A 22,462-nucleotide genomic window follows, 5' to 3' on the forward strand; every position below is an offset into this window, starting at 1 on the left:
GACAAGCTCATTCATATGTTCCAAAGTGTACACAGTTCAGTGGAGAATATAAATTCTATTATCACTTATCATTGTTTATCATAAACTCCCCGAGGTTAATGAAGATATAGTGCACAAAGCTGACGAATGAAGAGAATCAGACTTTGTACATATAAACCCTATAAATTAGAGATGGAAAAAAATATTCCCATACAGATCATGTGTTTTCTTTAAATGATGATTTTAAAAGTAGACACCAGTCCCACACTCATTCAGTACATTCAGTGCCATATCTATATCTTACTGATTTAAATGCTCCCAGGAATTTCTGCAGCTCTCCATAATTATAGCTCCTTTGTAGGTAGCCTGAATACCTTATCTTAGTAAATATATCCCATTTGCCTTTGCTTTGTGGTCACATCTGAACCTTCCTACAAAAGGCCATCTTTTCTGTCTGACATTGGTTGCATGATCCATCATAAGGGCAGATGAACTGGGTGGGGGCAGCCAGGCAAGGCATAGAGTGCTAAGGCCCATCTGCATGGCAGGAAAATGAGCTCGAGAGTGTTCACTGAAGGCTCTTTTTTGCAAACGCACCAGCTGGCCTGCCTCTCCAAAACATGCAGGCTGGCAGTGGCTTTGTGATTACTTCTGCCCAGACATGTGAACAAAGCCATGGAGAACACCTTTTACAAGGAATTTCAGTTCTACCTAAAACCGTTACAGAAGAGCTAGATGTTACTAATAATGTTATGATCAACCTGCTAGGTTTTCATACATGCAGACACAGAGCCTTAGCCTACATTATGTCCTGCAGATTAATGCCTTTTGTATGAGATATGATTAAATCCAATCAATGCTGAGAGGGTTAAGTGCAAGTAGAATTTTAAAAATCTAACGGTTAGATTTTATAAGCCTATCATTCTGATTTCCATCTTACATTTAATTTCTTGAAAATGTTATGACTTTTAACAAGTAGTATTCAAAGACTTATTAAAGCCAGAGTATCCCATAACCAAGCTAACTATACACTGGAGGCAGTGAATATGATTACTTTTAGTAGAATTTCTATGGATGAAGTTCTAATATTTTACAATATTTCAAAAACAGCTTGAAAGACTTCAGAATATAAGCATTTACTTTGGAGATTTTCAGCTTATGAGACTACCTGTAAAATTCATCCTGAAATTTTAAATGGTAGTCTGGGAAAACACAGATGATTACCTGAACTGTGCAGTTTTTAAATCTGGAATCTCATGACCAAACATAACTAAGTATGAATGATCACTATAAATGGGAAAAAGGGCAAGAAAAATGCCTGTGAGTCATCAGACAACAGTCTTCAAAGGCATTTTAAGTATGCTGTTTGGAGACTGGTACAGGAACCAAGAAACTCTGCACCTTAAACTAGTCTAATTCTATCTTCTTGCTACATTAGATACTAAAGTAGTCTTCAGTGTTGAAAGCCCTTGTTTCACTCTTGCCATAACTCTATGGCAAAAAAAAAAAAAAGATGAAACAAAGACATATTTAATATTTGACCAAGTTTAATCTATTTGACACTTATTGCCAGGCCACCTTCTACGAGTTTCAAACCTGGTTACAGGTTTGAAAAGAAAACAGCCACGATCAGTATTTTCAGCTACACACATTTACGCACCATACTAGGGTACGAGAGAGTTGATGGATTTAGCCTCAACCAGCTGCTCCAGGAGTCCACAACAGAGCCACTGGCTCTCAGAATGCAACGTGACCATCTGGGGTGTTTAGACCACCAGCTTCGGCAGTGGTACCTGTCACATGTCCTCTGTATGCTCTGGCGCAGGGAAGTAATGAAGAGGACACCCTAAAAGGCAATTCTATCATTATCTTGGCTCCCTTTTAAGCAGAGATAACCCTCCCATACCAGCAGAAATTATCCACCTTGTAAAAATTGTGACCAAGTGCAAAAGATCATAGTTAAAATTAAAAGTCTTTATATGCTAAGTAGGCACAATGGTGCCTTGCTGTAAGTTCTACCTAGGATATCCTCCAGAGGTTGATTCAGAATTGTTCCATTTAGTGAATTCTGCTGTGGTTTTCCAAGATCAGTAGGAAACAAATTATTTTTAAAAATAAAAATTGACAATATTAGTTATCACTGAGCATTAGCTTCAAAAGACCTGACCTAAAGCCTCCTGAAATCAAGACTAACTGCAATTTCAGTTGACTTTGAAGGAAGACTAAAGAGATTTCAGACAGGTATGAGGACCTTGTGGTTTAAACCATGCTGTTATTGTTAAGAGTAACTTTCCTGAGTTGAGTTGGTTGAAATTCATTGTATACATTCTGAGAGGATAAAATATAGGTAATATTGGGCATATATCCCTCACCTCCCACCTCTTTTCCTAATGGGATGTGTTATCACAGATCATAAGGCTAAATACTGAAGAAACTGCATATATTCAGCATTGCTATAGTCTGCTCTCCTCTCCCATGAGTTTAATTAAAATACATTTTAAAAACATTACTATTTCAAACATCAAATTACTATTTATAATTAGTAACAGCAATCTGGGTATGTCCAGACTGAGAACAACTGAGAGCAACAAGATGTTTCTTCATGTGTACTAAGATATAGACTTCAGCAAGAGATAGAGAGGCTGGAAGAACACTGTAGTTTCATGATTGTTTTAAATGAACACTGTTGCTAAAAGAGGATGGAGGGCAGGTATTCTTAATTCTCAGCTGTCCCCTCTTTTGTGCCAGCACAGATGTTCATGAAGTCACACAATAAATTGGATCAAAAACTAGTTCAGGTCAATTAATCCAGCAAAAAAAAAAAAAGCTCAGCTTAGTTTTAACTTGCATCAGTTCCTTTCCAATTTACCTTACAATGGTAGAAATGTTAAGTGCGGGTAAGGACAAGTGACTGGGGTTGGAGAGGGCCTGAGTGCCTTTTTCAGTAGCTGCCTTGCCATGCTTATAGAACAACACCGCTGGTAGCATCTCTGTTGCGCTGAGCCACTGCCTTTACTATCTGACATTTAAATTGGGAACACAGAAATGTCTCAGCTAGGTTTGGCCTCTCTTGCTGGGAGCTTTAGAAGTAGAATAATTAACTGTCCCCATCCCTAAGAGCTCATAGTTTCAAAGGCAGCCATACCAGGTGAGAAAGAACGGGGAAAGACAGATACTGTTTTGTAACTTGTGAATAATTCTTTGCCATGAATTTTGTGTCAGCTTAAAAGCTTTATTTTAACCCCTTTAAAACTGAGGTTTTTTAAATATTGAAATATGGTGACTCTAATAACTATATTTCGAGGAAAGTAAACACTTATCTCTGCCCTCTGTAGAGCTGTGAAACCCAGCATACATTAGCTGAGGCAATGTTGACAATCCTCATTCTTAATTTTGAAATTACATTTTTTGAAATTACAGTTTGAAATACAGCATGTTACATATAACAGAAACTTGCTTAGCCTCTAGTTTCTTATGTCCTGTTCCTTTTACATTCCATAAAGCATAGCTATTCTGTACGAAGATCCCACACAAGCATTAATATCCCAGCAGCCTAATTCATTGGATCACTGATTTTCCCTGGTAGCATTCGAATAACAGATCAAAATCAGTGTCAGAACCCTGACAACAATTAACAAAATAACTGTGAACACTCAAGCAGAGATTATTTTTACTGAAATTAACTGACAGGATCTGAATAATTCAGTAGGACTTGAACAGTCCAGCAAAAGTGAAAATCACAAGTTGCATCTGAAATTAAGCACACTATCATAAAATCAGCTATGAATTCCACATTAATGATTTATGACTGAGAATGAATTGACAACATCAGAAGTGCTGTGATTACTCAAGAGAGTTCAAATAAGAGAAAAGCAGCTATTCTGCACTCTCAGGATTCTAGACACCTGCGAAACTACTGATGTATGGAAGTTGTCCCTAATACCAAATTTGACTGGAACACACATTTAACGCAAATAAGATATCATTTTGAATCTTTCTCTCACCCATATTCTACTGCCACCTCCATAAATCTCTCAGCTGCTCATTCCCCCATTTTCATTACCAATTAATGAAAAAAAGATTACTTTCCCCAGGTTGCATATGGGTCATCTGTCTCTGTGCTTTTGGTCTTCTAGCAAAACACACAATAATCCAAGAAGTGCAACCATGCAGCACACATGACTTATTTACCACAGCATGTTAAAATACATAAATGATTGTGTAGAACAACTTTATTTTTCTTTTAAATTTATTTTTGTGCAACCTTGAGTCAGAAAAATCAATTTTGGAGGAGAAAAGAGGACTATTTGGGAACCAGGATTAAACAGTACAACTGGGGATTCTGTTATTATTATCACATTTTGTTTTTACACAGAGAACCAACATGATTAATAGTTCCCCCCCTCTGGGTCTCCTTCAGCCATGAAGGAGACAGATCAACATGCCTTTGAAATCTTTGGGTAAATTGTTAAAATTCAAAGAAGAAATACACAAACAACAGTAGTAGGTGGTCAAGATTACAGTGGCTGTGCCACAGAAGTTTTCCATCCTTTAATATTTTGGGTATATAATACCAGCAACTCCTCATGTCCGAGAGAGTTGCGAGATGCAATGCACTAAAGAACAAGTCTACTGAAAGTCCTACTGAGGGAGAATCAGGAGAGAAGCACCTTCTTGCCACGGCAATCAAATGTGTAAGGGAGACTGAGCAAGCCAAGCTAGGATATAGTCCACCCTGCCATCTTAGGCATCCTGGTCCCTTCCAACTCCTTAGAGGGAGGTATGTCTTAGGGCACAGGAAGTTAGATTTCCCTGCACTGCTTCAAATACAAAGTTCATAATTAGCACTGGCCTTTGTGAGAAGAGCCCAGAGAATGAAGGAGGATTTGGATGATTACCATGCAATCTGGCCCTGGACAATAGCTGCCAACTGTTTCCTAATTTTAATACAGTGAAATACTATGGCATTTTGAATTACTGAATAAGTTAAATCTATGCCTCCAACTTCGCCAGTCTGCACAGTTCTCTTACCTTTGGTTGTGCTGAATGCATTCTTTTTCCTGACTTCACTATGTTGGGGAAGATGACAGATCTGCTCATTCTTACATTTTCAGACTTGTATGTAATTTTGTTCCTATGAAATGGGAACAGAGAAACTCAGTCAGCTGGGCCAACCTCACAAGTTACATCAATATTACTTCTACCCAGTTAGGAATGAAACTTTTTACGCTCGAGGAAAATGATATCAAACATCCTGGAAAAGAATTATATATTGAAGCTAATCAACCAAGTGAAATAATGCAGGAAACACCTACTCTTACATAATTTATCTATGAAAGAATATTAGACTAAAGCTGTGCTCTTGATAAGATGATTAATGGTTATTAAATTTCTATTTGTTCTTCTATTCCAGATGATATTTGGGAGTAAAACCACAGATAGTTGGAAAATGTAACCTTGGAATACCTTCTGGTTGCTTTTTTTCTTTCTCTTCAGCTAAGCATATTAAGCATTTAAAGCTACAATATACATTAGGGCACATATACTGCAATGTAATCTTTTATTTATTAAATGATAATTGCCTTTTTTATAGAACACACATGTTCAAAGAATCATTGACATTAAATATAGAAAAGATTTATATTATCATCCTCAAATCAGTGCACATTTATTTTCTACAGGAATTAAAGTGGAAACCCACTTTTCTAGCATTCACCAATCTTGATGAGTTGGATAACCAAACACTGGGCTGCTGAAAATTGTAAGGCACCAGTCACTGCTAATGTAAGTACAGTATATACATTGGAATGTCTTCATTCTTATTTTGTCTTCTGCCAAAGTACTAAATAGAGTAGACAATTCTATAGCAGATCTGAAGAACGGTTAACTATGCAAGGGACTACCACCTAATATTCTCACTATCTATTTTTATCTTTTATTCTGTGTTTCATTGTAGTGCCCTATTTCCTTTTAGAACCTCTGGTGTGCACATACACCATTCAACTCTGATATGAGCACACTTTGCAAATACAGATGTCAACCACACATCCTTCCCTTGCTGGAGTAATAACAACGTACTGCCCTCTAGTGTTGATTTTCTGTATATTGGTACAAATGTCTGTTTGCATTCTAAGAAACGTGTACCTAACTTTTTAAGTTTCTGCTGAGATAGGGGTTACAAGGTATTTCTGAAAAAAAAAATCGGATTATAATTCTTCAGAATCCTTCAACTTAATTAATCCTGAAAAATGAACAGAATTAAAGCAAAATTTATACAGATTTAGGATGGCTACTGAAAGTAAAGAACCATGAGATACCCAAGTAAGATCTCTCATCTGTTCAAGGAGGGAAACAGGCAGATGATCTGTCCTCTTTGGATGTACTTCACAAAGTGCCCTATCTCTAAGCAGATAAATATCATCTGTCTTTCATGTTTGATCAGTTGTACTGTTTCATCCTTCAGATGACTTCTTTGCTCTTCAGACTCTTGAGTTTTGATGACACCATTAACTATGACTGCCTTGACCCTAAGATCCAAGATTATGAGAAAGGATTTGGTTAAAATAGAGGAATTGAAATGCCTAAGTATTAAACAGATAGAGATAACCTTAAATACACTACAGAATATGTAGATTCTGTCTTTTACACACAATGCCGATTGGTCAAATTAAGTCCTTTCCTGCTCTTACTCAGTTAAGTCCGGGAAAAACTTACCTTTACCTTTTTAGAAATCAGAGGCATACTAAACACCAATTAAAAAAGCAGGGTGGAAAAAAATGACATTTTTTATTTTCAGTATCCCATTAAATGAAAGCATGGGAACAACGCATGCTCAAAGTCTTTGTTAAAAACTTACACAAGCATACTGAATATTGGGTGTGCGAGGACTGGAAAGATTTAGCACAGCAGAAACAGACTTAATTCAAATAAGATCTGTTTTTTCACAGCTTTTGAACTTCTCAAGAAAATGATGTCACACATGAGTGGAGAAAGACCAACATTTCTTTGAAACTTTGGGACAAACTGTTTAAAATGCAAAGTGCAGTTTTCTGCATAGATCACAGGAAGTGGTAACATTGGCTTTGCATCTTTGTGGTTTGCACTATGTTAATAGTCTGTTGGTAAAGAAAGCTGAGACAATAAAATTGATCAAACATGACAGACATATTTACCTGCTTATAGACAGGGCACCATGTAAAGCACATCTAAAACCCCCTGTCCAAAATTCCAGTGGAGTTTAGGAAAGAGTAGGCTGTGGAATTGATGTGCAGTTTAATGATGCAGTTGACAAGCTTAGCATTTTTGTTCCTATTACAAAAATAATCAGAAAAGGTTTGTTTCTCTTATTATATTAAGCAGCTCTGAGAAAGCAGTAAATTATACCTTCAATATTTAGCTACTGGAAAGATACAGCATTTCACATTAATAGAGTATCTGAAAAAAATAGTCAATACAGACCAGGGAAATGAGGGCTGGGTTTCAGAACCTTTAAATCATATAATGAACTATAAACAAGCTGAGAGCTTCTGAATCAAAACTAAAATTATTTTTTTCAGAAATAAGAAAAGCTGAAATAGTGATCTTTTTGCCTTATGATGGTAACATGATTGATAATGTATCCAGAGCAAACAGACAACCAGTCTGCTACCTAAACACCAGAGAAGTCAATAAAGGAATGCTTTGCAATGACAGATGATGGTGGCACTACATGTATTTGAGTACAGTGGACAGTTATATTTAGTGGTGGCTAATGATTTTTCATATTTCATTGAGATATGACACATACTATCCTCTACACATACCATTTTCTACAAGATGTTTCTAAAGAAATGGAAGTAATTGCTCGCTACAGAAATTCTGGTCAGTTAAGTTGCATTAATTTTTTGGCTGCAAAATTTTTATTTTCTCACATGCTGCCTCCCAGGCATGTTACCAGAAAGAGGACAGAGAAACACAAAGGAAAATATCAGACTGACAAAACTATACTAAGACAATATCCATTCTCAGGCTGATTGAGCTACTGAACAAACAGTAAAGTGTACTTTCATTCCCTTCCAGCCCTGAGTTTGTTAAAAACGCTTTGAGAAAGAGGAGGAATTACATTGCACAAGGAAGTGCAAGCAATATGACAACACATCAACACTAGACTTTCACTAAACTCCAGCTCAAGAAAGTCTGAAGAGATCAGCTTACAGCTGAAGATGCAGTGAAGTGTAACAAGTCTACAGGATAAATGAAAAACTCAAAGATTTTATGTCACTACCACTACTGAAAAGCCTTCTAACAGTGTGCTCTGCTAGACTGAAGTTCTGGACTAGATCACCCGAGGAAGCTGGGCTAACTCCATCCCTCTAAGAGAAGATTTAGACAAGCAAGTAACTGATCCTGCCTCCAAGCTGGGGATGAACTACATGACTGCTCAGAATCTCTTCCACATTTATTTTCTCCTATCACAGATATGATAGTTTCTGTAACAAATTCTTAGATATCTTTTGTTGAAATCGGACATATAAAAAATTCAATGTAGGGCTGAGTCTGAGCATAGAAACAAAGCTTAAACAAATCATTGTCAAAAACTTTTAAGCAGAAAAAAGTTTTTATAAAAAGCATCTCTAACACTAAACACTAGCTTTTATCATAAAAGATCACTCACACATTACATTATCTACTCCACTAATTCATAAATCACCAATTATTTATCCCTAACTCCCTCAATTATAATTGTATAGATTATTTTATTTATATTTTTAATGTTTTTGTTTTATTTCATGAAGTTATTTTGTCTCTACATAGACAAGAAAATCAGAATGAAGACAAAATTATATAGTATTCATAAAATATTGACAAAACTCAATTTTAAGGAAGACTACTTATTCTTCCAAGTCAAAATCTCTTTATCCATCTCTCTCCTTCAATCCACTGTGATATTTCAACACCACAGAAATAATTGTCTGTGAACATGCTATCTCAGGTGTTCTCTGAGCACCACCGAGGAACTCAAATTTAGTGCACTATCTCGGCTTCACAGACACAGTAAGGATTTCTTTAGCACCCTTTCTAATCTCACCAGTGACCAAAACTCCCACCGAAAATGAATGCAAGTTGTCTATGGATTATGAATGTAGGCTATACAATAGAGTCCGTGAGTGTGGATAAATCAGGAAAAATGAATGAGAGCTGGATTCAAAAGCTTGTTTTCATTCTAATGCTGGAGTTTCCAGACACCCATGTCTGCTGCAAGCCCGTTCAGCATCTTCTGAAACCATTTGTTCTTCCAAATCAAGAAGGCCCAGTCCGGCTATTGCTTTTTAATATCCTCCTTTAAATAATACTCTGTATTTATTATTAAAGAATATCAAATCTAACATCTAGTCCTTAACATATTAAAAGGTATTACTAAACCAGCAGTTCTTAAGAGCTGCTGAGCCAAAGCATCAATGTTATTTGCCAGCCTGTTGTTCATAGATCTTAATGCACAAAGATGTCTTCCATGAAATGCCCAGTGAATCACCATTTTCTAGAATGGAGTCTATGGGACTTGTGTGGCACCAAGAATGAGGAGAGGCAGTAGGTGTACCCAAACACATAGATTCATCCCACCAATCAGCACTACTTAACCTGAGGTTTTGTTTTGTAGGTTTCTACCGGTTTTGCTTGTCTGGTGATTTCCTCTTTTTTTGCGGCATTATGTCTACTCTCAAAGAGAGTATCAAGTGAGAGATGCACTGATGACATAGAAGAACATCTGGAGGTATATAATGCTGCTACAGGAATATTCAAAGAAATTTCACACTGCTGGGTCCCTAAGATTTTGCCATTTTCAATCTCTTTTTCTTAAGATTGTCTAGGATGAGGCCTATGTATTAGTCTTGGAGCATGATGTCTTCAGGCCAGTGGAATTTTGCAGATTATTTCTGTGATGCAGCCATATTTTCTATGACAAATCTGCATTATTATGGTCATAGCAACCAAACTGAACTGAAATGTTATGCACAGGGAGCTTTAAACTAAGTTAGAGTGGATTCCATCTCTAAAAATAATGTATCCAGAGTTGCAATCAGAGCTGTCAAAAAATCTCTCTGCTGTTCTGAAGCAAGAGGTGATCTTTAGATCATGCAGGGTATTTACTCAAGACAGTCATGACTTTAGAGGAGTTAGGTAGCTTTATGTTTAAATAGAAAATTATTTATGTTTGTGGACTAACCATGTCTAAAAGTAGGATTTCAATCTCATGATACAGTACAGTAACTACTACTTCAATACTTCATAAAATCCAGTAACTATGCACGGTCTTATGGTCCTCAAAGACTAAGGAACCCAAAGCAAAAACCTCATGGACTGAGCCTGACTAATGCTGTTGACTTCCAATAGAAGTATTCACATGCAAAAATATTTGCAGGACTACAGCTAAAACTTAGAAATGATTTTCAAAATTAATAAAAACAACTACCATGATCAGACTTTTATTTTACTTTTTTTTTCAAAAATATGTTCTAAATAGCATCCATATATATAAATATAATACATAAAAATCAATAAAATCCAAGTATAAGATATGCAAACATTAACTAATTTTGAGAAAAAGTGGAGAAAATATTTCCAGGAGGGTGGAAAGTGATGACTTAACGTTTTCAAGAAGTATTTTTTAAATATGTGACTTTCACTTGCGTTAAGAATCCATCTGAGATATTAAATTCTGTAATTGACACAGTGCTGTCTAGACTATATTAAGGCCAAGAGTCTAGGTATCAGAGAGTTAAAATTATCACAAATGCATATCTCTGAGTATAATCCATCAAAAAGCTGGTGACCCAGAGGTCACCAGGATTAAATAATTATTCAAGAGCACTTAAGGATGCCTAGCATTTTTCAGAATAAAAATTCGTTATAGTTTCAGACATGTACAAAAATGACTGTCCCACAAAACAGATAATGCCATGAAGCTTTTACTGCCCACTGGCTTTCTGCCGTCCATTTATAAGCAAAACATTTCTCGAAGTCTTTTCCAAATACAGTCCTTCAAGTAGCATCTTGTCACTGACCATTCAACTGCTGGCAGCACTTGGATGCAGTGGTTTGACTCTTGCTAGTCTAGAGAGGCCAAGTCTAAGACACTGTGTAGGTGACTTAACCGAGACATATTTCACTGAGTTATTACTGCTTCCTGATGCAGCTGAAAATAATTTAAAAACAAAAATAAGGTGTAAGAAATTCAGAGAAAAAAAAAACCACCATACAATTGTTGTCTTTTTATAGCTTTCATAGGAGAACAAAAAAGTATTCTAAAGACATTGCAAAAGGGTCTGAACAACATACCACAGAAGCCACAAACTACAGAAAATCAGCATACTAGCACAGCATCTATTTTGCAGCCAATGTGGCAAGTATAGCACACAGTTTTAAGTAACCAGCAACACACTGGAGTGATACCAATACACAGTGCCGGACAACTACAGAACAACTGTTCCCAAAATGCAATCTGCTGTGCGTTTTTTAGGCACTCCCTACAGAACCAGACAAGGGAACACAATGTCAAGTGGGAAAGAAGGCTGAAGAGTAAGGAGGCAAACAGAAAAGAAATGTTTGCAGAAAAGGAGGGTAAATAGGAAGGAAAACTTAAAAAGAAACAGGAGTCAGCATCAGCATGTTTAAACACCATAAAAATATATATTTATAATATTTTTCTATTATTATTTGTTTAGAATAGATAATAATACACCATGCACTAGAGATAGATAAAGTTATCTAGAGAAATGGCCAAGAGACAATCTGTTGATTAAGATTTGATCCACACTCTGAAAAACCTTTTATTAACCTCCCCACATACAGGAGTTAAGGATGCTGGAAAAGGAAAAGTAGTACAGCAGTAACTTCAAAGAATTCTAAGGTTAGAAGACTATCTTGCATTATAAAAGGGCAGCAGTTGTTCTGAAATACTGTTTATTTCTGAAGTCAACCAATGTATCTGTGTATAGTATAAGTCTTGCATATACCTGGTGGTATCCATTTAGGTTTCCTGTCTGTTACAGGACTTGATGTGCATAAAGGTCTTCCAACTGGTTCTGAAGAACTGGACATCTTTTGTGTTGGCTCAGATTTTAGTTCTGTTATCCATGAAGTGGAAACTACAGGTAATACTTAGTTGGCAAATAAGAGCGACCTTAGAAAAAATACTCTTTAACAGAGGAATCATCACACTGCAAAACAGTACAGCACAACCTCTCTGAACTGAGTGAAATGAAAGTGCATGTTACTAGAGTGTCACATCTTCAAACCAACAATTTATATTTAAACAGCCAATCCTGTTACACCCTGATATTTCAATCCTGGTTTGAAAATAAGCACTGCAACAAATTTTTGTTAATGACATGCCAGGTATTAAATTTCTAAGAAGGAAGAATCTTCTGTCAGATCCACAAAGCAAATCATTTCTTATCATAACTAAAACTAAATTTAAACTAAGTTACAGACTGCAAACCCAGACTTAAAATTAAAACACATTATCCAGTCAGACACAAGATTAACACTAGGATAAGAATTTTCTTAAGCTATCTAGATGAAAGTAATTTGTCTTTGCAATACAGTGACAATTAATTCTAAAAGGTATGCATATTTAATCTTTTTCACGAGTGTTTAGTAGCACTAGCATTGTTTAGCACTCCTGGATTACAAAATCTATAGATGGAACTGCAAGAACAAGCCCTGAGATTATAACAAACTTAAAAAAAAAAAAATCCACAAATCATTCACTGTTATTTAACTTTTCCTTAAAAACTAGATACAGTTATTAAAAAAATGACTGTTCATTCACTTTCCTCTGCTTGTATTGTAAGCAGTGTTAGAGTTTACTATAAAGCCTTTTTTTTCTTTCAGAACTTTTTCTCCCCTGCATTTGTCTTTACTCTGCATATGGTCATTTTTTGCAATTATCCTGAACAGTCAGTTTGTCAGCCATTTTCATCTACTTCTTCAGGTCTTTTTGCCAAGATACTTTGTTTTTAAATATGAAAAATGATGATAAATATCAAAAAAGTGACTACTGTGAAGAATGAAAAGGAAAGATACTTTTATTATAAAGAAGCCAATTTCAAATTCATTATACAAACTTACCTGTAGTTTTAATCTTGGATTTGGGACTTCCCTTTTCTCTTTCAGCTTGCATTTTTTGTTTAGTTTCCTTTTTATTTCCTTTGGCTTTCTTCTTTTTCATAGCAAAGTCTTCATCATCGTCTTCACTATAAACTAAATCTTCTGATTCCTCACCTATAGCAAAGAAAAGGGGTCTCAAGCTTCACATCTTCTTACAGGCAATGTAACTTAATATTACTCTAGGGTTTTCTAATCCCATTCTGAACATAAAGAACCAGGATGTCTTAAAGATACAGTATAATAAATTGACACATAATTATTCACTGAACTGGGAAAGAAATGACTGCCATAAAAAAAAAAAAAATCTGTATTTACAGGTTTCTCTCTCTGTATTTTAATAACACCCAGATATAAACTGCATACAATAATGCATTTAACAGTTTAGTTAGCAATCAAAAATATTCTACAAGTGTGATATGAAAAAGTTAAAATCATTTGGCAAGACTTTTGATTTTTACATATTCTTAGTCATGAATACTTACAGTGGAAAAATTGTACAGATTTTAAAGATTTATTATTTAAAAAAACCCAAACACCCAGACATTAGCATATCCTAAAAATTATTTTCTATCAGTGGGAATATCTGGATTATTCTCAGATATTTTCTTTCACTGATTATTTAGAAATATTTTCCAATAAGCCTTGCAGTAAGGTACAAAATAATGACTAGAGACATGGTGAACAGAAGGGAGATCTTTATCATACTCTCTAGGCATTCAATAATAGGCCCCCGCCAGAAGCAGAATATGAGGCTAGACTGACCTCTGAGCTGATGCAGCAGGGTTTTCTAAGTGTTGAGAATCAGAGGAAGGAGAGAAGGGAGGCTACTTCTGTAATAAGCTTAGACAATGCTGACACTGAAAGTCCTAACACTGGACATTTCTCTAGAGTCATTGTTTTGATGCAAACCCCAGACTATAACTGGAAAAATGAGCAGAGGCTTTTTCAGGAGGCAAAAAACATTTTTCCTGGACAAAGAAGGTAGAAGAAATTCCTTCTGACATAGTGCAGCAAACACAGAGAAGCAGTATTATGTTTGCCAATTTGAGAAATTGTATAAATAAGTCCCAAGGACCATTTAAGCATTTCACTCTAGATTTATTGCCAGAGTGCAACTGAGACACCACTAGTAACAATGCTTCAGTAATGGGGAAGCGAAGATACAGTAGAACCAGTATACATCTCACTGAAAATATAATTTGAATGTAATTAATCACATTCAAAGCACATCAAAGGAGAGGGTATTTATAGAAGAGAACTTACTGGGTACAGACTCTGGCTCAGAGTCAATAACATGCTCTCTGTCATCACTTTCAATGGTCAGTAACTTCCCCTGTTGTGACAGAGCTTTAGCTGCCGCTGTCCTTTGCCCGTCATGACTTGTAGGTACGTTGTCATCTATAATCTGATTAAGACCTGGAAGACAAAAGGTGGTTAAGTATTCGCATACTTAAAAAGAAGCAGGTATTTAAGTCTTGGGGTCCAGAATTGATTTTAGTTATTCATTTTTAGTTATCTAGTTACTTACTTTAGTTCATTATATAGAATAATATTATCTGCATTTTTTCACATCATTCTCATTTTACTCTTTTAACTGACCAAACCTGTACTTTCTGCTAGCAAAAGTTAGCAATATTTATCTGTAATCAAACCAACAGAAGGACAGAAGATCAAAAATAAAATCAGAAATATGAAAAAAATTCTGAGTGCACAGCAAATGTTTTGGCAACATTTACTTGATCCATGAATGCTTAGACAATATGGACCCATTAAGGAGTTGAGGATATTTATCCTTAGCTTGTTGATGAAGTAAATAAAATCAGTATCTTAAAACATCGCAAGTCTATTGCTTTTTCTAATTAACAATCACGAAGCAAAGGTTTTCCAATTTTAAGACTGGGAACAAATTTTTAATTAAAATAAAAAGAATGCATCCTTCAAAACTAAGCATAATTTAAAATAAAGATTCTTTTCCCACCTAAATAAAAACAGAAATTGTTGGAAACAAAGAATAGAAAAGTGTATTTAAACACAAATTTAAACACTTCCTTGAAAAGACAGGGTATGAAAACAACTTACCTAGAAGTTCACTGTCTACACTGCAGTTGGAAAAAAGGGGTTTCCCACGTACATTTTCTGATCTGATATTCTTACCTGTTTTAGGACCCAAATAAGAATAAAAAAGAACAAAAAATGTTAGTATTTTAAAACTATTTCTATTATAAAAAGTCAAGATATTAAGAAATGAAAATAGCTAGTATTTTTAGCTTTTTTTAACCAAACTATGTATTTGGCAAATCTTATAGAAAAGTTATTTTTCTCATAGGAAAACCATGAACTGAAGAAGACAGACCTAGAAATTCTTATTTTCTGATCATGACACATTGAAAAAAATACATGACTTTCAGCATTTTTTATTGTAAAATAAATTACGTCATGTCCAAATTCACTACATATAAATAAAGGTTGTATAGCTCTTTATTAACAGTAAGAAAGTTTAACTACTGAGAATTAATACAATTAAAACAAGAATTATTTGGGAAAACATTTTACTTATATTTTCCCCCTTCCTCATAATTTGGAAGTTCAATTATAACAAAAGATTAACTACAGCTTTTCATTCCTGCAAAGGTTAAAATCAAGAAAAATCCTTTAGTATGCAAAGCATACAATGTGACAGTCCAAGTCACATAATGTAAATGATGTTGAATTCTCTAAAGTTTAAGTTCATATTTATCACATGAAATTGAATCCTATTCACCTCCACTACTTAAATTTAATGAAAGACTTCCAGTTAGTTAAATGGCTCCAAAAATCAGGTTCTATGAAGGAAAGCTATCATTTACCAGAAAACTTTATCCACCTAAGTGTTTAATATTTGAAATAAAAGTTTGGTGGGAATTTCTGAATAACAAAATAACCATCGTTCAGTACATTACATGTTTTGGAAAGACTGAAGTACATATTTTAGAGAATAAAAAGATTTATTTAAAAATTCTTTAAACAGATTTAAATTTAAATAAATAAATTTATTTAAATTAAATTCATATAAAGTCCTTATTCAAACTTCCAAAGCATAGGAAGTGATTGCTAGAAAGGCAACTACAAATTATGATAAATTGCATTATATCAGCAAGGAGAAGCTCAGGAAGGGAAATGCTGACATGCATTGAACTGTAAAATAACCTTGTTCTTCTGAATTTTGCATCTCAAGGACATTTGCAGATGTCTCTTTGACAGACAAGGCTAAAGCAACTTCCAAATCTCTTTGATAAAGTTTGTCATCCAAGGATATCCTGAAAAAATAAACATGCTACATACTAAAACCATGAAATGAGTGCTACAGAGCTATTTCTGACTCGCTAAACTTTAAATTCAAATGCTTGTACAAAAATTAACATGCAATACATACTTTATAACACACCATACTATAAATTACTTCCTGGAAAGTCTTAGACATTCAAAGTACACACTAATATTTAAAGCACACCATATTGAGAAGTATTATGATTATGAAGCACTGTACACATTAACTAATAACTGGTATTAGAAAATGTTTTTATATTTGCTTGAAATACTGTATTGAAATGGAATATTTATACAAAATATTACCATCCAAATAATCAGAATATTACATTTTTTCATTGACTTCATATTTTCTATCAAACTTTAAATATGTTCTTTTTTAATCAAACTTGTCTTTATCTTTCTCAGTTTGGGATCCTAAGGAGACCTGAAATAATTCAGAATTATTAATATTGTTTTGTACTGTAGAAATATCAAGACACAATCAGATACCAGCTTTCACAATTTAGATTACAAACCTGCTTCTGCACGCAGGCAGTTTTCTGGAGTTTTGGGGAGCTGTAAAAGCTTTTATATGTAAAAGATAGCTCACTACTGCACTCAGGCAAGTTTTCTTGACGCTGGGTGTAATTACAGTATCTTTGATTCACAAGTGCACCACTAAATCTGAAACTGTTATCACACCAACATGTTAGTTCTTTACTCTTGGCTGTTTAAAATTCTAGGAAAAAAAGGAAAAAACAAATATTGCTGTTGAAATCCAGCTTTCTGCTTCACACAGTTAACCACATGTCAGCATCTCCCACCTTTTACTGGGTATCTCCTTTTGTGATGGAGTCAATTCTTTGTGTGGCTTTTTCTGCTTCTCTTTTTTCTCCTTCTTCAGTTCCTTGACCTGTGTTCTGGATTTTTTGCTTAAAGGTGCAGCTACACATGCAAAATCTTCATCTGTTGAAGAAACACTAACAAGCTTTAACTAGTTTTCTCCTATAATATTCTTCCACACGGCAAAAAGAAGTCATTCAAATTAATTTCATCACACACTGAGAATATACCAAACAATTGCACCCACACAGACCCATTTCAAATTAATTGTGTTTTTAAAGAAGAAGCCAAGTATAACTAAAATGTTCTTAAAGGTATTTTAAATGAAAACTTAACACCCTCTCTTTTAAGAGGATGCTTTTAAGAGGTGATTATTTCAATTTTTATTACCAATATGGCAATAAAGCTTCAATCTTCAATGTTTTACCAGATTTCAAATAACTTGAAGTTCACCTTTTGATACATTGAACAATAATAATTTTTAACAGTAATCACTGTCAATAGTTACAGTTTTTTGTATTTTGGGAATTGTTCCTCTAAATGACTCTCACTCTGAAAAAAAAAAAAAAGTAGGTTTCTCCCCCTTTTCTTACCATTCTCATACTGTTTCTTACCAAATACAATGTACATCTCTAGTTTTCGTGGAAAACAGAAGGCACGAGAACTGCCTTTCTTCTAACTGAAAACACTGCAGATCACAGTTCAAAATAAGGAAAAATAAAATAAATTTCAGTGCTCTCTAAATGATGCACAACCCTATATAAGATCACTAACACTTCTAAAAAAAAGTATCTAACCAATATCTTAAGAAGAAAACAGACTAGACTCTTCTTTAATATTAAAACAGCTCACTCATAAACTAAGAGAAGTTGTAGACCATGTTTAAACTCCTGAAACTATGACACTGGGTTATCTACATGACTCACAAACATTACTCACTTCAACGTTATTGACTTCCCCGCACTTCAAACTCTTCCCTTGATCCTGCAAACAGTGCAGGAAAAAAAACCAAAACATGAAAGTAACCAAATTCAGTACGGAAAATGTGTGACACGGAGAGGGTTTAGAGGCAAACGAATGAAACGAATGAAAACGAATAGCCTGCAGTCTATTTTTCATTTCACTAAAACCATTTGACCTCTATGTCTTTATATGCCCCAAAACCATCATGATACAGAGCTATGGGAGAAACATTACATCCACGTACTGATGATTCAAAATTCCATTATATTCTGAGTTACAATCCTGTGAACTGATCATCAGGAGGACATCGAACAAGCAATTATCACTGAAAACTGAGGGGGGGAAACAAACCAGTTTCCTGCAATAACAAAACAGAATGTATTCACCAGTGCCATGATATATTGTTCTTACACTCTGGTTTACAGTCATCATATCTTTCTTGAATTAGGGTTTTTAACAGTGTGCCTAGATTACTTCCAACGAAAACCATGACAACCTTGTCACTGAATTGATTCATCAAAAAGAAAGACCATCTGCCAATATGTTTGGTGGTTGCATTAGTGTTTGGCTTTTTTGGTGTGTATAACAACAGACCACTTACCATCATTATCCAAATCCCCAAACTGCGAATAGTCAACAATTTTCTTGTTCCTGTGGCAAAAACATACACCATTAATCCTCTCAGATTCAGAATCTTGACTTGCTAATGCTCAATTTTGGGTATATTATAAGAAAAAAGAGAGAAAAAACCCATACTGTATGCTCTAATCTATGCATAATTATTGCTATTGAAATGTGCTTTCCATGCAGCTTCTAGGTTGTTTCCTACTTCGCACTGCCATTAATCCGGGTGTTGCTGAGGTCTGAAATGGTACAGGCTGGTCCCTCAGATAGGGGGCCCGGGGCGGGCTGCTCTTGGCGGGACACAGACTTCTCGGCTACCCGACCCAGAGCTGCTGCTTCCTCGGGCTACCGAGGCAGACCCAAGGCTCACGGGGAGGGCAGCACGGCCACAGCCGACCCGGGGACGAGGGTCGCGTTCAGCTCCGTCCCCAAGCCCCACTGGCTCTGACGGCGCCCAACGGACCGCCAGGCGGCAACGGCCGCCGGGCGCGCGCCGCAGCCCTTCGAGGAAACGCCTCTCGGCGCCTCTGCGCTTCTCGGGGTGGGCGATCTCCGAGAAAGGGGCGATTCCCACCGCCCCTCCGCGCTGTGCGGGGCCGCCACACGCACCTCCGCACCGGTCGCGCCATCTCCCTCTGCGCTCCGCTCCGCGCGACGGCCCCGCGCCTCCCTCAGGCAGGACCCGAGCGCCGCGTCCGATGACGACACTGCTTCCTCTTCCTCTTCGTCTCCCTCTCCCCCTCCCCGCCCGGAGCCGGCAACAACAGCAAGGAGCGGGTCTCGTCGCCAGCTTGGCACATTCGCCACAAAGCGGGCGACTGGGAGAAAAAAGCGGCGGCGGCGGGCTCCTCGCGGCCGAATCTGCGCCTGCGGACGCGCAGGTTCGTCAGGAGGGCGGGAGCAGGCCGGCGTCGCCTCCTTCCTCTAGCGGCTCGGCGGACGGGGGCCACGCCCCCGCGCCGGCCGGCCAGAAGCCTCCGCTCCCCCGCCGGCCTTTCCCCTCGGGACTCAGGTGAGCCAAGAGGGAAGGGGGCTCCGCCCCCGCCCTTCGCGGCGGGGGAAGTGGCTCCCATCCTTGACCTGCGACGGGCCGCCGCCAACGGCCGCTGAGCGCCGCCTGGCCCCGGGCGGCAGCACGGCCCCGCCTAGGTGAGTCCCCGAGTCCTGGCGCCGCCGCGCAGAGGCCTGGCGACATCCTTAGGTGTCGGGCCTCCCTCTCGGCCTGAAATTCCACGGTTTAGTGACCCGTAGCACAGAGGGGTTGTTTGCCGTGGGGTTTCGGGGCCTTCCGCGAGGGAGGGGAGGGAGCGCGAGCAGAGTCTTCTCCCAGCGCTTCCCATCAGCAGCCTTGCCTCTGCTTTCCAGTAACGAGAGCTGGTGCTGGTTCTCTTAGCGAGGGCCGCCGAATCTGGCACCCGAGAGCCTGTGGTGGACTTCAGGGCGCCAGCGCTGTTGTTGTAGAGGGAATTTGTCCCTTTCTCAGGGACAGGCTGGGTACCCAGTTGCACTGGGATCAGAGAGGGGGGTTGTCGCCTTGTACCATCCTTTTTCTTCCTCGTTAAACCTAAGTTTTGCCGGGAAGTAGTGCAAAGATGTTCATCAGCTATTCAAATTGAGTTCCTCTCTGTGACAGGGCATGGAATGGCCTCGGTTTAGCTTTGATTTCCTTGAGTGTTCTTTGTTGTTGTTAGTCGGTTAGTCTTTTTCCAGAATGTAGGTATGTTCAAAATAAAAACCCTATAAACTGGTCCCATGAGTTTGGCTGTGGAAAGTAAACTTTCTTCTTTCATTTTCTGGTTTTCATCTCTTTGGACAGTGGATTTTAGCATGGGAGAGGTTTCAGCTGGAGTAATGTGTCCAGTTTTGCATATAATGCTCAAAAAAGAATGTAAATGAGCTGGAGGAGTCCTAGTGGAGAGAAGAATTCCTGATATAGGTGTGTGCTCCCATAGCATGAATTTAGGCTATAGAGAGTTATTTTGCTTTTCCTTTTGCTTGTTTTTAATTGGATATTTTAAAAGTAACAAAAAATCATCCTAAAGCAAGTCACAAAATTACAAAATCTTATACAAAAAATGATCACTACCTTCCCCTCCCCCCAGATCTCCTCCCTGTTTTAAAAGTGCGTTCCTGGGCAAAGGAGGAATCCTAATTCTAATCCTGGGCAAAGGAGAGTCCTAATGCACCCTACAAGGATTTCAGATTTTGAGACAAGCATATCAACAGGTACAGGGTCTCAGTTAAAGAAGGTTATTTATGGTGATTCCTTCTGTTCTGGTCCTGCATTTAAGTCAGGAGGCTTATAACTGCAATTTGTAAGAATAACTATCTAAATTCACATATTGATACACTCAATTAGAGTTTGGAAGCACTCTTGGTTTTTGGAAGCACTTTTGGTAACTGGTATTCATACTTCAGCTCCTACCTATGGACTTGGAAATCAAAATTTAGATGCATATTTATGAAAAACTTGGTTCTTATGTTTTCTTGCCAGAACAAGTTAACAAAGCCTTTTTTTTAAAGCATTTTTTACATGTTTTTGTTGCTAGTGCAGGAAATAATCTCAAGAAGATGAAGCCTAACAAAGGAAAGGCCTGCGCTAGGGAGAGAGATTTTGTATACAAATTCAGTGCTGGAAATCAACATTTAGTGCTTACAGTGCCTCTCAAATTCCCTGTGCAAGAGAACATTAGTCACCTGCATGGACGTCTAATGCTTCTGCACAATCTACCATGCATTGTAGAAAATGGTAAGAATTGATTTTGTAAAATAGTGTCATATGTATGCATATATATGTGTGTGTATGTGTATGTATATATATATATATACGTATAAAATGTCTTATAACATGTTTCAAGAAACCAAAAGTTATTTACGGGAACTGTCTCCATTTTTTTTTTTTTTTTAAACAGCAGAACATTAGTGAAAAAGACTGTTAGTACTAGCAAGAGAGATGCCCAAGTAAAAGGCTTTCAGAAAAACTTTCTACGTTTGCTAGATGGTTATTGATATTTCTATTGAAATTGTTTTGTTGATGGAACATTCTCTTCTTGTTAAGATAGACCTGAAGCAATCGCTTAATAAGTTCGTAGAAGAGGAAACTATAAAAGATTATGATAGAGAAGCTGAAATGGCTCTGGAAGCTGTGAAATCGGGGAAAGTAGATATAAACCAGTTGGCAGATAATTGGGCTAAAGCTTATAAAGAGGTAAGATTAAGACTGAAAAGTTAATATTCAGGCTGTGCTTTGTATGAGTGTGTGTGTGTATGCATGTGTGTATGCACAGATGTAATTACATCTGTGATGATGTGAAATTACATTGAAAGTCACTTTTACTGATCAGTTCTTTCTTTTTTTTTCTTTTTTTTTTTTTAATCCAAAAGTGATCACTGAATCTTCATCCTACATGTTCTTAGTTGAGTTTTTACTGAATTTATCTCGTTATTGATTTAAAAAAAAAAGAAGTAGTGGAGTCAAAAGATACAAAACAGAGAGGTAACTGGCTAGTGATAGTGAAACAAAAATAGATCTAAGGGTTATGGTGTATTAGAATCAAAGCAAAAGATGGTAAAGTGGTGCTCCTACTTTCCCATACGGTTCTTTAATAACATAGGG

At 36.9% G+C, this 22,462-nt stretch overlaps 3 protein-coding genes across 24 annotated transcripts in view; 1 reads left to right on the plus strand and 2 right to left on the minus strand.

The window, feature by feature from the left end:
- Window positions 1–7,277, minus strand: part of DYRK4 (dual specificity tyrosine phosphorylation regulated kinase 4) — a 34,754-nt gene extending 27,477 nt beyond the window's left edge. For all 3 annotated transcript variants that reach the window (XM_067304359.1, XM_013948758.2, XM_067304366.1), the window contains exons 1-3: window positions 7,152–7,277; window positions 6,297–6,506; window positions 5,011–5,113 (exon numbers count right to left, since the gene is read on the minus strand). In XM_067304359.1, coding sequence (XP_067160460.1) covers window positions 5,011–5,079 — 69 coding nt within the window. In that variant the 5' untranslated portion in view covers window positions 5,080–5,113; window positions 6,297–6,506; window positions 7,152–7,277. The remainder of the gene's footprint in view (window positions 1–5,010; window positions 5,114–6,296; window positions 6,507–7,151) is intronic.
- A 3,743-nt stretch (window positions 7,278–11,020) lies between these two features.
- Window positions 11,021–19,537, minus strand: RAD51AP1 (RAD51 associated protein 1). Its single transcript, XM_067304346.1, has 9 exons — window positions 19,456–19,537; window positions 18,824–18,873; window positions 17,241–17,382; window positions 16,315–16,424; window positions 15,208–15,282; window positions 14,392–14,544; window positions 13,090–13,242; window positions 11,973–12,116; window positions 11,021–11,152 (listed from the first exon to the last, which is right to left on the minus strand). The coding sequence occupies exons 1-9, from the start codon at window positions 19,473–19,475 to the stop codon at window positions 11,025–11,027; spliced, it is 975 nt and encodes a 324-aa protein (XP_067160447.1). The 5' UTR covers window positions 19,476–19,537; the 3' UTR covers window positions 11,021–11,024.
- Window positions 19,535–22,462, plus strand: part of FERRY3 (FERRY endosomal RAB5 effector complex subunit 3) — a 37,902-nt gene continuing 34,974 nt past the window's right edge. For 17 of the 20 annotated variants that reach the window (XR_010885550.1, XR_010885573.1, XM_067304239.1 and 14 more), the window contains exons 1-3: window positions 19,535–19,858; window positions 21,396–21,595; window positions 21,909–22,054. Coding sequence is in view for 18 of the 20 variants with exons in the window: in XM_067304239.1 (XP_067160340.1) it covers window positions 19,545–19,858; window positions 21,396–21,595; window positions 21,909–22,054 (660 nt within the window). In the remaining 2 variants the exon portion in view is untranslated. Of the gene's footprint in view, window positions 19,996–21,395; window positions 21,596–21,908; window positions 22,055–22,462 lie in introns of all 20 variants that reach the window. The other 3 variants (XM_067304317.1, XM_067304325.1, XM_067304333.1) reach the window with 3 other exon arrangements.

This window comes from Apteryx mantelli, chromosome 1 (genome assembly GCF_036417845.1).
Source record: "Apteryx mantelli isolate bAptMan1 chromosome 1, bAptMan1.hap1, whole genome shotgun sequence".
NCBI classification, from domain to species: Eukaryota; Metazoa; Chordata; class Aves; order Apterygiformes; family Apterygidae; genus Apteryx; species Apteryx mantelli.

Bases quoted from the DNA above. Each gene is read 5' to 3' on its own strand.
- RAD51AP1 (XM_067304346.1), bottom strand. From the start codon at position 19,475: ATGGCGCGACCGGTGCGGAG. The intron at 17,383-18,823 runs GTAAGTGGTCTG...TTTCTTCAACAG, and splicing joins TGGGGATTTGGATAATGATG to ATGAAGATTTTGCATGTGTA. The intron at 12,117-13,089 runs GTAAGTTTGTAT...TTGCCAACTAAG, and splicing joins ATCCAAGATTAAAACTACAG to TATTACCTGTAGTTTCCACT.